The 16,030-nt window shown below is 39.9% G+C and overlaps 1 protein-coding gene across 1 annotated transcript; it reads right to left on the bottom strand.

The window, feature by feature from the left end:
* Positions 1 to 5,316: 5,316 nt before the first annotated feature.
* LOC128519576 (amine sulfotransferase-like) lies at positions 5,317 to 14,451 on the bottom strand. Its single transcript, XM_053493345.1, has 6 exons — positions 14,245 to 14,451; positions 10,120 to 10,322; positions 9,860 to 9,986; positions 8,241 to 8,335; positions 6,584 to 6,764; positions 5,317 to 6,212 (listed from the first exon to the last, which is right to left on the bottom strand). The coding sequence occupies exons 1-6, from the start codon at positions 14,399 to 14,401 to the stop codon at positions 6,085 to 6,087; spliced, it is 891 nt and encodes a 296-aa protein (XP_053349320.1). The 5' UTR covers positions 14,402 to 14,451; the 3' UTR covers positions 5,317 to 6,084.
* Positions 14,452 to 16,030: the final 1,579 nt, after the last annotated feature.

The following is a 16,030-nucleotide window of genomic DNA, read 5'->3' as shown; positions in this document are numbered from 1 at the left end:
CTAACGCTGATATCTTCTCCTTCAGAGTGCTCACTAACATATCTATCACAAATAAAATTACCACTAACGACGAAGAAAGAATGTCCAAACGTCCTGCACTCTACACACTGAACAAGCTGAATATTATTTATTATAGCGTACCTGAGTCGGAGTTTAGTTGTTTGGAGCTGAATTCCGTTTGTTGTTCTTAAACAAATAAACTTGCGCATTCTCCAAAAAGCACAAAAAACTGAAAGAAGGCAAAGCCTAATATTATGAAAACGTAAAAACTAGTTGCTATTAATATTATTATTGTATAAACGGAAAAGCTATATAATTTAAACGCTGATACAAACGCAAAACTTTTGCTGCAACGATACAAAAACTGGAAGCTACGTCACCCATATAACAAGTGTAGCTACTGTATATCTCATCCAACCTCTCATCTTCTTAGGAGAATTAATCCAGTAGACAGGTTTTTTAAATCTAATGCGACATGAATGCTCTGCAGAATCTTGATTAACAGATCTGTCTCTTCGCCCACAGTAAGACCTAAGCCCCTACTCATATTAAGAGGAAAGATGATTTCCAAGATAAATAATTTTTAGGTTGGTCGTCAAACCTAGTAAGTCCAGTTGACACGAGCTGGCTTCGTGCCAGATATAACTCAGGTTAACTGGAGTAAAAGTTAGGATGACCAAAATTGGGAGCCGGAAAACAGCACAGTATGACTGATCATTTAAAGAAGTTGGATATCTTGAATGCTACGTCAGGTCTTTGTGTATAAACATGGTAGTATCTGCAGGATAACTATATACTCCTTTCCTCTCTGGTGCTGGGATACTTTCTCCCAGCTCCTCAGGTGATACTAAGAGCATGGTCTGAGTGTGTGGCATGAGACCATTGTTGCAATCTCTATTCCTAGGTGACTGCCTGCTGATGTGACTTTGCTCTTTCACAACTTTTCAGTGCGTTGCTGTGGGCTTTGTACGGACAGTGACCGATTACTATGGTCATCCTCTGCTGCCTCTTAGATTGCAGCTGCAGCCTCCATTACTGCTGCTTAGGCCATAGCAGCCTCTGTCTCTCTCTCTCTTTCCCTGCTGTTGCTATACTGACACTCGAAGCAATGAACGATTTAGCTGAATTTAGAAGACTTAGTTGACTGGGAGGCGACAGATCTAATCTCTGCATTTAGGGTTGTAATGTTGCACCTGTATTAATCCTTGGGAATCTCACATGAAGGTCTCCTTTTTCACTGTAACTGGCCTCAATGCATCTTCCATTCCCTTTTCCAGCAAGCTAAACACCTCTATACGATAACTCTCTGAACCAGGATATGATGCTGAAAGTGCCTTTATCATAAGAACAGTGTCAAACTGAAAACACAAATACATACACTGATAATTGTCACATGATCTTCCCATTGCTTTCAATACATTACTTCCTAAAGCACACACTCACTTCCTGTCACATGTCACTTATTAAAATAACCAGCAGGGGTCACTAAAACAACTTTAAGTATAATTGGCAGGGCCAGGACACATTTACAGATGAAACTCACTGCACTTGAAGCCCTCTATAAATCTGAAATTGTGCAACATTTAGCTACGTATTTTTGAAATGCTTTCTTTGTGTGCTTTTTTTCTTTTTGCTCCGCCTGGCCACTTTCTCTCTATTCTAGCATGTTTGTTTAAAGCATTCTGCCACTCTGGGGAGACGCGAAGCAAACATAACGCAACAATGCAAGTCAAGACTAACAGAATCAGATCAATGAACAGATTAACATTGTTAACATCATCACTTTAGTACACACGGTAAAAACAACAACAACGCTGGCTGGCAGTAGGCCAAATCAGTTGCCAGGCCACCGGAAATCCTTCTGGTGCTCCTAATGGCCAGTCTGGGCCTGGCAGCATGTGAATCATTAACAGGTCTTCCATACTGGATCGTTCATGGCCCAGGTTAACAACGACCACCACTGGTGCTGTTGACCTACAGGGTTCTGGTGAAAATTAAGAGGAGGAATGCATGTTCATAGGCAGAGAGAGAAAAGGAAAGGCAAGAGTTTAGGAGTTACGATAGGGACTTTGAATATTGGAACTTTGACAGGGAAGGCAAGAGAGTTGGTTAACATGATGCAGAGAAAAAAGTTGGATATATTCAATTCAATTCAATTCAATTTTATTTGTATAGCGCTTTTAGCAATTTTCATTGCCGCAAAGCAGCTTTACACAGTCAAAAGAATTATTTAAGTTTGTATGAAATGTGAATTTGTATGAATCAAAATGGTCAGTTTGTCCCTGGTGAGCAAGCCGAGGGCGACAGTGGCAAGGAAAAACTCCCTGAGATGGTAATAGGAAGAAACCTTGAGAGGAACCAGACTCAACAGGGAACCCATCCTCATCTGGGTGAAACAGAAAGCAGTAAATGATCTGCATTTATACAGTGTGTAGGGTGGGAGGCAGTTCAGCTATAATAGCTGATGTTAATTGATGTTAATATGGAGTCCAGGTAGTTATTGAAGACCCAGGTAGACTTGTAGAAAGTTCCAGTCCTGAACTATCGAACTGTCAAGTCCCCAGAGAAACAGTTGCCAACACCAGTCAAGGCCAGAACCATTTTCTAGGTAGAGAGAATCATCCCCAGACACCAGACGCATCCCAGAGAGACACACGGGGCATCCATGTGACGAGATCTTCAGCCAGAAGCGGGGCACCAGAATGGGTCAGACAGGTCCGGAGGGCAGAGGGAGTCTGGATCACTGGCAGCTCAGGAACGACATGTGTAGCTCGACAGAGAGAGAGAAAGAGTGAAAGGGGGAGACAGGAGGAGAGAGGAAAAAGAAAGGGAGGAAAGAGAAGAAGAGGAGAGATGGCAGTTAGGTATGGTCACAGTCACACAATGTATAATGTTAATGTATATTAACTGTAGAGTGCAAGCAGAGACTCCGGCAGGACTAACTATGACATCATAACTAAAAGGGAGAGCCAGAAGGAAACACAAACATGAGGGGGAACTGACATGTAAAGCAAACAATCACCTCACCGTCAGCAAACCTGAGTGATCAATGAGAGTGAGGAAGACAGCATCCAAACATACCAGTTCACCATAATACTCTACGTCCATGAGTCCCCCAGATCTGCTCCTTTACTTTACATACACTGTGTGTCCAGAAGACCAGGTGGAAATGTACTGTAGCAAGGCTAGAAGCTTAGGAGCAGGGTATAAGTTGTTTTACCATGGTGTGGATAGGAAAACATATGGAGTTGGAGTTATCCTAAAAAAGAATGTTTTTTTCGTTTTTTTTGTAAAGAATGTTTTGGAGGTGGAAAGAGTATCATAGGTTGATGAGTCTAAAGCTAGAAATCGATGGTGTGATGTGCAATGTTTGTGGTTTTACCCTACAAGTAAGTTAAAAGAGAAGGAAAAATTCTGAAGTGAGTTAGATGAAGTGATGCAGAGCATCCCCAGAGGTGAGAGAGTGGTGATTGGTGCAGATTTTAATGGACATTTCGGGGAATGGAACAGTAATCACTGTCACTGTAATCTTCACAATTTTAACCTTTTCAGCTCCAGGTTGTTCTGACTGCACCAAAGCACCAGCTGCTCCACCTCCTGCTGATATGCAGACTCACCATACGTCCAAAGAGCATAGCGCTATCTGCATTTTTACTTTAACAGCTGGATCTGTGGACCTGCAATCATTGGCGTGAAGAGAGAAGAGCAGTGGGGAGAGGACACATCCCCACATCCCCACCAGTGCTTACTGTTTGTATACTAGAAGTAGAACTAAAGTCTACAAACAAAATCCCTGCATATGTCCCTGGACAGTCAAGTTGTTGCAGGATGTAATACATGCCCATGCTTTGTACTCTCCTACAAGTGGGCCTTACTCAAAGGACCGGTCTGACCACAAATGTGTAAAGATGGTATAATGTTTAAAGCAGAATGGGTCTTCAAACGGCTCTGGTGGTCTGTTAAAGATATTTTTAAAAAGAACCGTCTTTGGAAGAGCTGTCTCACATCCTCTTCACAAACTTGGAGTGCAGCTTGAATGTTAGGGGAACTTGAACTTGCAACAATAAACAGCAATGATTGTCTTTTATAGTTTTTGATGTCTTGCAGATCTCTTCACACTGACATCCTGCAAGACAATTAGTTAAAAACCTCTTTTTAGCTTTTTACTTTAGCTTCTTTTAGCCACTCTGATCTCCTTTGCCAGAAGGAGACTGCCTATACAGGGCTCTGTCCCTTCATTTGTATTCCTCCTCCTTAGCCTGAAGAAATTGTTTCAGGCTGGCTATAACTATGGTTTGTTACTAATATATGTGCAGAAAAAAGATGTCCCAGTGTCATTTTTCATGCAGATTGTAAGTTGCAGCTTCAAACACACTCCAGTTGGTGCAGTCAGAGCAGTTTTGTAGTTAATGCTTTGCCCCCATCTTTTCACTGTTTAAACCATAGGCTTACCAGATTTAAGTTTAAGGGCTCCCACATTAAGGCTACTTACCTCCATCCAGCCAGGAGGGCCGGGGGCTGTCATGCTCCATGTTTCCTCCGAACCACGTGACACCAGTCGACCTCTTTTTTTCAACCTGCTCACGCAGTTAACTGTAATTTTATTAATTTGCTAATTTTTTCTTACTACGATGAGAATTTTAATAATTTTTGTACAACAATATTTTGCACCAGTTATTATAGATACCTATTGACAAAATATATGGATTTATATAGCTTCCTTATACTGTACATATCTAAAGTATATAAAGTTTATTTGCAATATTAATAACTGTTAGGATTATGGGATTAACCACAACCTTCACACTAGCTATCTATCATCAGGCTTGCTCTGGAGCTGATTTTTTTGCTTACGCCTGGAGAGAGGACACACACGAGGCAATGTTCAGGAGATATCTTAAATTTTAATGCACAAACAGGCATGTATATAAAGCAGTACAAACAAGTATGTGTGTGACAGATAGAATGTGGCAGTTATACCATGTGATGCATGTTTTTTGCCTAGATGACAGAGATTGCAGTGTTCTGTTTTCAATGTGTGTAATTTTTGATTATTTATAAATCTGTACAGAGACTGATCATTGTTTTAAATGTGGTTGTTAAAATTCAAGTATCACTGATTAAAAAAAAAAAAAGAATATAAAAAAAGGTATAATACAGATAGGTAATGTGCATTATCCCCTGGGAGGGTTAATCATGCATTGATCCATTGGTCATGTCTTTTACTTTGGAGCTCCAGTAGGGGGAGCCCGCCCTCACTATTTGTGCTTATTTAAGGTAATTATGCTCCACAAAACATTATAAGACTGTGACATGTTGTTGGTAATCATATCTTTATTGTTGTAGAAAATAGTAAAGATTTATATTCTTTCTATAACTCTATTAGTTTTATTAGTGTTTGTTTAACTGAGTTAGCTACATGAAGCACATGGTCCAGCAGTAGAACTCCACATGGAGACTTAAATTTGGTCGCCAGTAGTGTCTAACCTGATTGATTTCATATTCATGTTTTATGTTAAGAAAAAAGATTTAAATGTTTGTTGTGATGCCAACTGGAACTGTTTTGTTAAAAATAACTGTTTCATTTGGTTTTGTGACTGTTTTGGATGTTGAGATTAAATCTAAACAAGTGACGGTGAGAGCAGCGTGCTAGTCGTTTTCCATCTTTCTCCCCTCACTATTTGTGCTTATTTAAGGTACAACATGTGCGTCACACAGGGTGTGACTGTTCCTGAGCAGATAATGTAATCATGAGTGTAAGTGCAGATGATACAATGTCCAAGGTTCACAGAAATAAACGGACATGTTATTCGCGGAACTACTGGTCCTGCTGCAGAGAAGTTAAGTTTCTTGTCACAACCTGTACAGAGTCTCCTCTTACCCAATATGAGAAAAAGGATCAGAGTTTGCAGAAGTATGTGCAATGTGCATAGGTGCATTCGATGATTACATGAGTTTCAGCATAGTTTCAGTCATAACATTTTTGCACACACATGAGAATACACATTATGGATCATCATTAGAAATGCTACTTATATTCACTATATTCCCAACAATAACAGCATCCATCATGATCAGAGTGTGTTATGCATGTAGATCAGTGACGTCCCAAACAAAGTCAAGCGGCAGGTCTTTCATTCGTTCCTGATAAACACGGTCAAAGTGTTCATTCTGTGCCACGGTCAGAGAGTTCTTCCAGTCTCCCACTGTACCTGCACACACACACACACACACACACACACACACACACACACACACACACTGCACAATTAGAAACAAGAATAAATACCACCCCTAAAAAAACAGTGCATGTTGAGCAGAGGAGGTTTACAGTTCAGTCCTGCAGATTATAAACAACACACTGCAGAGAGAGAGAGAGAGAGAGAGAGAGAGAGAGAGAGTAAAAGCCGCAGGGCGGGAAAATGGAACCTATTACAGAAGAGATGCATTCCCATTTTAAGTAAATGTTTTCGTGTGTAAGATTAGTAAGAGCTGTGTTTGTGTGTAAAGTGAGAATTGAGAGATTGTCTTTAAATGAAAATAAAGCTGAATCTCAGACGAGCCCTCGCTCTATCCTTCGTACCTTTGCGGAGGAAACCATATTTCCCAAAATTTGCAATATCATCAGGTAAAAATGTGTAGTTGGCTTTCGGGTCTTTCTTCATGTTGTTGAAGCTCGTTTTCTCCACCACGCTGTTGATGACCTCATCTGATACATTTTTACCCAAAAACTCACAGATCTTCACAATGGCACCTCTCAGGTCCTGAAACACCACCACACATGTTTACATTCATTTGGAAAATGTTCAAAACCTACCTACCTAATGTCCTGTTTCAGCAGCTAAGAATTATAATAATAATGAAGAAAAAAAAAAATGCAGGATTAGGAATTGAGGTTCTTGAAGAGAAAAGGTTTTACCCAGCTCTTCCCCACTAGTGTGTCACGACTCTCATGTCACCCTTTTGTGTTTTTGACCTGTGTTTCATGAGGCTTTTATGTTGCCCCAGAAGCATATCTTGTTTTAGTTCCTATTCTGTATTGAAATCTTCATAATTATTATTAATAGCAAGACCCATATCTTTTTTTAACATGGTTTTGTATGTTTTATCATCAAATGTTAATTATTATATTTTTTCTCTTTACATTTGGCAGACGCTCTTATCCAGAGCGACTTACATTTTTATCTCATTACACATCTGAGCAGTTGAGGGTTAAGGGCCGCGCTCAAGGGCCCAATAGTGGCAACTTGGTGGTTGTGGGGTTTGAACCTGGAATCTTCCGAACCGTAGTCCAATGCCTTAACCACTGAGCTATGCCTGGCCTTAACATGCTTCTTCTGGGCAACATAATTCATAAGCAAGAAAGTATTTATTCAGCCATCAGTTGTGCAAGTTCTCCCACTTAAAAAGATGAGAAAGGCCTGTAATTTTCATCATATGTATACCTCAACTATGAGAGACAAAATAAGAAAAAAAAATCTAGAAAATCACATTGTAGGATTTTTAAAGAAAAATGATTCCTATCTTATCCATACTCCATTGGCTTCCAGTTAAATTTGGCATACATTTTTATAACACTACCATTTATTTTAAAAATAACTAAATAGTCTCACATCCTTCTCAGTACAACACTGTCTCAGTGTTTAAGTTCAGGCTGAAAACCTATTTATTTAGCCAAGCATTTCGTGAATCGATTAATAGGTAAAGAGGGACTAGGAGACTCGTGTTTGTTGATGGTGGAGTGACTGGTTGTTTTACTTCCCAGAGAGCCCTTATGTCTGTGTTTCCTTCTGGCTCTCCCTTTCAGTTATGCTGACATAGTTAGTCCTGCCGGAGTCCCTGCTTACACTCTGCACTCTATACAGTCACCTTATACATTATGTAACTTACTTAACTAAAAAAAAACCTAACTGTTTTTTCTCTTTTTCTTTTCTCTTTTCCTCCCTCTTTCGAGCAACACATGCAACTTCTGAGTTGCCAATGATCCAGACCCGCTTTGCCCTCCACATCTATGTATCTGATTGGAGATTTTGTCACAAGGGGTCCTCTGGCTCACTGCTGAGGATGGCCCCATGTGGTCTGCTTGGGATGCGTGTATGATTGGGAATGGTTCCCCTTGACCTTGAACATCAAGGTCTTGGCTGATGCAGGCAGTTTTTTTTTTAATGGCTTGTGGCAGACCTGAGCCTGATATTAGTCAAATGAAATATAAAATTAAATAGCTATGTGCTTCATCTCACCCTGATCATCTCTTCATAGCTGAGGAACAGGATGTTGTATTTGTCCTTGTTGGTGTACCAGCCTTTAATGTGATCAAACCAGCAGCCGCCGAACACTACACACACAAAACACACAATAAATTAAATATGACTAAACCCATATCAGATCTACTGCTCTCAGATTTCATATGTGCTCCACCACGTGGGTCAAGCACAGTGATACATAGGAAAGGTGTGAAAGGTCAATGACAAGATCTGTAGACCTTAAAATACAGCTTCTTTATTAAAAGCCCTAACCACATTAAGCTATTTACAATAAGCATTTCGTAACATAAGGAACAGGACCAAATCACACAACTCATGCCACTGTTGACAGGTAAGACCCATTTCACTGACCAACAATTACCAGTTGACAGCATAATGGACAATCCCAGTCTGAGGAAGATGATCCTTCAGCTAACCAAAACAGCTCCATCAGCATTCTGATTTGATGACATTCCATAAGAACAGCCACCTGGTTTCCTTTGCACAGTACCTGGAAAATCTAATGCTCCAACTGGAAAAGGAACACAACCAAAAGATGACATTTGACCTGGTCATGCTGGAGCAGTCCGTTGCCCATTTGTCACAGGGGATGGCAGAGATGGTTGTGAGGACATAAATACCACAGCTTGGGTGCCTAATATTTTTTTACTTTTATACCACCCCATTTGTCTCTCCACTTTGCTATGCAGACAGACACATTGGACAGAGATCTAAGAGCCCAGGTACCAGCACCATAATGTCCCAGGTGGTGGAGTGTTCCATGCTGTACACCATCCTCAGGCTTTCAGTGAGAGACAGCAAAACATGCCACTTCTGAGTTGGCAATGATCCAGACCCCCTTTGCCCTCCGCAAATATTTATATCTGATTGGAGATTTCGTCGCAAGGAGTCCTCTGGCTCATCGCTAAGGATGGCCAGGCACCATCAACAAAGAGTGTCTGACCATCAAGTGGGTGTGGTCTTTACCCTTGGATAGTACTGTATTTGTTGGGATGGGCCATTATCCTCTCAGACCACATAATTCCTGTGGCTCCATTGATTGATCTGCAATTTAACTCAATAAGTTGGAGGTGGTCAATTTTCTTATCCTGTCAAGGGGAGATGGGGTGATGTAAAATGTGGAAGCCAGAGTATGGTCAAGTGCCAGGCTGTTATGGGAATGGGAAGCTGGCAAATGAGAGGCAGAATTTACAGAATAACTCATTACTCTGTCACAATAACTGTGTTGGGGCGAGTCAGTGTGAGCAGATTAAAATCTCATACTAGAATTAATTTCACAGTGGGCATTTAATACTGGAATTACACAGAATGTAGCATAACCACAAACTGTTTTTTATTACATTGTTCATCAGAAGCAGCTCTTCTCTGGAGGACAGAATGTTGTAGCAATAAATTAATAAATTATTTTAAAGTTTCTCTGTAAGTGTAGCAGATAAGTGCTCGATCAGGTTGTCTTTTAGAGCAGAGTTATCCCTGCAAATACATCCGTGTGTGTGTGTGTGTGTGTGTGTGCGCGTGTGTGAGTGTGTGTGTGAGTGTGTGTGCATGCGCGCATGCACATATGTGTGTGTGTGTTGAATATAAAAAGTACTGACTCTGCCCGCTGAAGAATTTCTCCATCACCTCATTGTACGTCTCTGCCGGCTTTAAGGCCTTAAGGTAATGAGAGAAGTGAAAGTAGGACACCATGATGTCTTTGGGGTTCCTCATCACATAGATGATCTGGAATTAACAAAAACTGTGGCATCAAACAAACTCACATAATCTTCAGAAATCTTTAACAAAATATTAACTAATATTCGCATTCAGAACTGGATACATGTTTTTTGGATAATGGTTAAGTTGTGTGTCCCACCTTTCCTTTGTCCTGTAGACCACGGGGAATGAGGTGCTCTGGAAGGTGAGAGCAGAAGAGGCGGGGGGAGCGGCGAGTGTTATAGTCCAGCCCCTCCTGGGGTATCTCCAGCCATGGCATCTGTTCAAATGATGTCTGATTCACAGCCTCAGGAAACTTATCCTCATACAGCAGTGTCACAATGCGTTGACTCCAAACCGTACCTAAAAAAAGAAAGAAGGTCAGATCTTCCAAGGGTTTATAAAATTGGTTAACACGACATTCATCGTGTGTGCAAATGTACAGTCTCTACAAAGAGAAATGAATAAACTGCACACTAGAATATCTACTCAAGGGGTGCATTTAGGATTGCTCCATGCTGTGTTTTTGTGCTGTGTTCTCAATCTTAATTCATCTTGATGGTCAATCCTCAGGAGGCGGGTGAACAATTTTTTTTGTGACAAACTCCAGGCATTGATTATGTAAGAATGGCAGCATGGCAGGGGGAATTGCAGTGGTCTTGAAAGAAGGATCAACCATGCACATGTTGACTCTTTACATAAACTTAATGTAATTTTCAATAAAAACCTTTGACCTTTGAAATTCTTGTAATTATACATTAGTATACCAGAGTAACATCTGACTAAAAAAAATCTAAAAACACTGAAACAGCAGACTTTGTGAAAATTATTACATTCTCCAAACAGGCCACCACTGTCTTGTCTCTTGTCTTTTACACAAACAGCAGTCCTACTTTTATTCAAACCTGCCATGATCATACCAGTGCCACAAAACCCAGAAAAATCTACTGTGAATGATCTCAGGCCAGTAGCACTTACACCGGTTTCCATGAAGAACCAAGAAAAACTGTTACTTTCGCATATTAAAATCAGAAAATAAAGAGGAGCTAAAAATTAAAAAACTGTACAGAGAGAACTGAGATAGAAAAGAAGGCAAAGCATGCTACAAAAAGAAGATGAAGGATCAGCTGCAGCAGAATAATGTCAGCAGTGTATGAAAAGGACTCAAAACCATCACTGTACTCATAAGGAGTCCAACTCTCAGGCTGTGGGTGAGCAGAAGTGGGTAAATTATTAAAATCTATATTTTAGCAGCTTTGTTGATGTTTGATCTGAGCCTGAAGCCTAAAGACTTTGAAGACTACTGACCAGTAACATTGACCTCACACCTGATGAGAGGCGTTTGAGAGGCTGGTGCTTACTCAGCTCTTACCTCTGGTCCATGAGGCCCATCAATTGATCCACTCCAATTTGCCTATTAGCCTGGCATTAGAGTGGAAATGCTAGGGTAAATATACTTCACCAGTGGTCTGCACATTTTTCCAGCACTGTAAATAAATTTCACTATGCACTGAAGTGCTATTGCAGGTTGAGCCATCATTTTCACACATTTTACGAACATTTACCATGTCTCTAAGCGAGTGGTGGTTCTGCTTTATCACACTCACAAACTGTCCATGATATGTGAGGACTTGTGGCTATGAGAAATATGATTATTACGAGAAATGATTGTTTGTAACACTGGAGCCCCACAGGGAATGGTCCTAGCTCTGTTCCTCCTCATCGTCTACACTGTAGACTTCATGTTCAGCTCAGCAACCTGTCACCTGCAGAAGTTTTCTGACGACTCTGCCATTGTCGGCCTGATCATAGAGGATAACAATGGAGTACAGATCTAGAACTTTGTGGACTGGTGCCAACGGAACTGCCTTCAGCTAAATACTTGGATGCCAAGAGAACTGTTAGTGGAATTCCACAGGCAGAAACTATAACCTGTAAACATTCAGGGAGAGGAAATTAAGAGAGTGTACTCTAATAAATACCTGGGTATTCATCTAAACAGCAAAATGGACTGGACAGACTATTTTAAAAAAAAAGAGCAGACTCTCTCTCTGTTGAGGAGACTAAGATCTTTTTGAGTGCAGGGAGCATTGCTGAACACCTTTTTTGACTATTTTTTGACCTCAGCCATCTTCTGTTGCTCGGTGGTCTGTTGGTGCAGCAGCATCTCACCTGCAGATAGGAAGAGACCCTGCTGTGGGACAAATACTATAAATGTATTTTTTATCTTACCTTATCTCATCTCTATGGTCCCAAATACCATCGACCCATTTCAGTTCACCTATTCAATTAAATTTTATTTGTATAGCGCTTTTAACAATTGTCATTGTCGCAAAGCAGCTTTACACAGTCAAAAGAATTATTTAAGTATGTATGGAATGTAAGTGTGCATGAATCAAGATGATCAGATAGTCGCTGGTGAGCAAGCCGAGGGCGACAGTGGCAAGGAAAAAACTCCCTGAGATGGTAATAGGAAGAAACCTTGAGAGGAACCAGACTCAACAGGGAACCCATCCTCATCTGGGTGATAACGGATAGCAGGGATTGATCTGCATTTATACAGTGTGTTAGGTGGCAGGCAGTTCAACATAACAGTTGATGTTAATTGATGTAAATATGGACAGGTCCGGAGGGCAGAGGGAGTCAGGATCACTTGCAGCTCAGAAACGACATGTGTACAGTAGCTCGACAGAGAGAGTGAAGAGAGAATGAGGGCTCTCTGACGCATTCATAATCATTACCTTGCTTCTGCTGGTGCGTGTACTTTTAGGTGTGCCAGTTATTAGCAGTTTGCTAACTGTAGCATGGGAGATGGGTGGTCTCGTAGTGCATTGAAATCTGCTGCAATGACCCGGTTAGTGCGTTCACCAGACATCAACACACAATTTCTATCATTAGTATGTAAACTGCTAATAACTGCTTTATAAGTGGTCAGAAACTTGTAAATGACTCATGAAAGAATAAAGTTACAGTAAAACCAAGCACACCATTGTTTTTCTTGTGAAATTCCTATAAGTTTGATGTGTCACATGACCCTCTTCCTATTGAAAAAACAAAAGTTGGATCCAAAGTGGCTGTCTTCAAAATGGCCACCATGGTCACCACCCATCCTGAAAAGTTTTCCCCTTCACATACTAATGTGCCACAAACAGGAAGTTAATATCACCAACCATTCCCATTTTATTGATGTGTATCCATATAAATGGCCCACCCTGTATAATGATTTTTTTGGGATACACAGTTGCTTTTTGTTGTTTTAACCTTTATGACATGTGTTAAGTAACTAGAACTGTATTACTGCAGTGTGTGGAAGTTTTATCCTGCACAAGAAAGGTTATAACAGGCTTTATGATTTATTTGTTTAATAGAAACATTAGTTAATTCTCATTTACAATAATGACACACACACACTCACACACACACACACACTTTACACATAATTGGAATATAGAATGTATTGGAGGTTAATGTTTAGCACATGCGTATGAAGGTATTATAGTTTTTGTTGTTGTATATAAATAAGATAGTAAACAGGACAGGGGTCATGATGTAACTCCACTGCCTGGAATTTATTAAACTACTGATTATAGACAGCTTTACATTATTATATACACACGTATATTATATTAGATTTTATAAGATGCATGAATCAAATATTATATTTGATTCATGCATCTTCATATTTCATATGTATGTAAACCTTCTATTCCTAATATTCCTTGTGCGTGTCTCTGTCTCTGTGTGTGTGTGTGTGTTAGAGAGGCCGATGCTTTGCCCTGATACTTTTCCCAGTGCTATCTAATGATCACACGAAGTGTCGCGGTATCAGGACCCTTTATATAAACACGCCGCCAGGTGCGGCTCGTTCAGGCCTGGAGACCGCGTGCATAAACGCCCGCGCCTTTGCCTGGTCAGAACTGCGCGTGGTCGCAGCCTGCGGATCGGCCCGTTCTCAACAGGTCATGCGCGGTTCTGCCTCTCGCGCGAGCCGCGTCGTTACACATTAATATCTCTCTCTCTCTCTCTCTCTCTTTCTCTCTCACACACACACACACACAGAGATGTGGAGTCTAGAGTTTACTGAAAGTTAATGTTTAGCACAGGTTATAGAGTTCATTTAGAGAGTAAAGCAGATAGTGAACAGGACAGAGATCACAATCAGACCTAAACTGTGAGATTAGTACTTTATATTTAATTCATCTCTCTTTTATCCCTTATGTATATAAACCCTATATCTAATATAGTGTCTGTGTGTGTGTGAGAGAGAGTTTTCTGTGTCTCTCACCTGATTTAGGGAAGGTAACAATAAACACGTCATCGTCTTTGATCTGGAATGTCCCCAGACTGTCCATGTACTGCGGTGTGAGGATGTCCTTGTATTTTTCAGCAAAGACGAAGCCCCTGATGGACAGGAGTTTGTCTCCAATCTTCTGCTCAGCCATGTTGTAATACTGTACGCACCCGTAACTCACACACACACACACACACACACACTCAAGTCTTTAAAGCAGCAGATCACTAGTGGGCGTGGAAAGTGGGAGGAGTCAATGTCAGTAATTTTCAAAACGGAACTGATGTTACTGTTTCATTCAGGTCATACTCCAGCTGGTCAGATGAAATTCTCCATTACAACTGAGAACATGATATTCATGTTCTTATGATAAACAATCATCGTTTTTTCACCACTTTTTAACTTAAATATAAAAAAAATCAGCTGTCTGCATAGCACTTTCAACTCTCTTATTTTAAAAAGATATATATATATATATATATATATATATATATATATATATATATCAGAGCCCTTAAAATGAATAAAAGTTGTTGAATATGCACAAATAGTTAGTATAATTTAATATAATTATGACTCACATTTGACCGATGAAATTAATGAATCTTGAGCCAATGAGATCAAATCATTTTCATTTTCATATCTTGTAGCTTTAGCTTGCACTTAATTTAATCTTGTTGAGCCAATTAATTTCAAAAACTTAATTTAGACAACTACAAATGTTTTAATTCAACAACTTCATTTATTTTAAACCAACTTCTAATAACTGATTTTCACTGTTTAATTTAATTTCAAAAACACCATTTTCTGATCTGTGCAGAATTAGTATTAAAACTACTAATAACTTAAAACAGTACAGATCACAATTTTAGGATTTCAGCTATATCAGTGGCCATGCTGTTTGGTCTTATTTACGCCTTAAACCTTAGTTACCTACGAGAACTCATGTACTTCTAAGGTCATCCAGAAAGTTTTTTCAACGTGGAAGGACGCAAACTTTCAAAAAAGGTGCAAGCACTAAAGAACAAGATGTTGGAGCAAGTTGATCCTGGAAACACCAGTGTTTTTCTGTGCATGAGGTTGTTCTTGTTCTAAGATTCTGACTTCTAGATTCTAAGGTTCTAAGTTTTTGAAATTGTAGCTTAACACATTGGTTTTTCCCCTTTAATGTGTTTTTATTTATTTTTTTTTCACTGAGAATTTATTTGTAAACCTGGCTGAAAGATTCAAACTGGTGTAGTTGGTTTACATTTATTCTAGAAATACCAGATGTTTTTTTTTCTTTCTAATTCTAAGAATTTTCTTAAAGTAGTTCAACTGTTTTTCCCATTAAACGGTAAGGCCTTGTTCACACGGGTGTAAAATTTTTGGATAAACGAACGTGCTCTGAACGTCCTAGACGTTTATGTTGCGTTTTGTAGTGGCGATCGATTGACTTATGCACTGCCGTTGGTTTGTCTCTGTCTAATGCCAGCCTGCAGCCCAAATTGTAGTTTGTGTGTTAACCTGTGGAGGCAGTGTGTCGGGAACTGGATATGAAAGCTCGTCACTACTGGGTTCACCCTCTGACTGCACAATGTTGATTAAAGGAAGTTTTTTTGTGGCTTTTATATTTCCACATTTCGCACATTTTTCAACAATGTATTTTACATTACTTAGCTTTTTTCCGCATTTCCCTATGTATAGCATGTGGGATCATGGGATATATCCGGTCTTCCGAAGCGTAAAATGAACGGTAAGAAAACGCACTAGAAGCATTTTTCTTGCGTTTATTGGGATT

The sequence above is a fragment of the Clarias gariepinus genome, chromosome 3 (assembly GCF_024256425.1).
Source record: "Clarias gariepinus isolate MV-2021 ecotype Netherlands chromosome 3, CGAR_prim_01v2, whole genome shotgun sequence".
In the NCBI taxonomy this organism is placed as follows: Eukaryota; Metazoa; Chordata; class Actinopteri; order Siluriformes; family Clariidae; genus Clarias; species Clarias gariepinus.
This window is presented reverse-complemented; position numbering and strand designations above follow the sequence as displayed.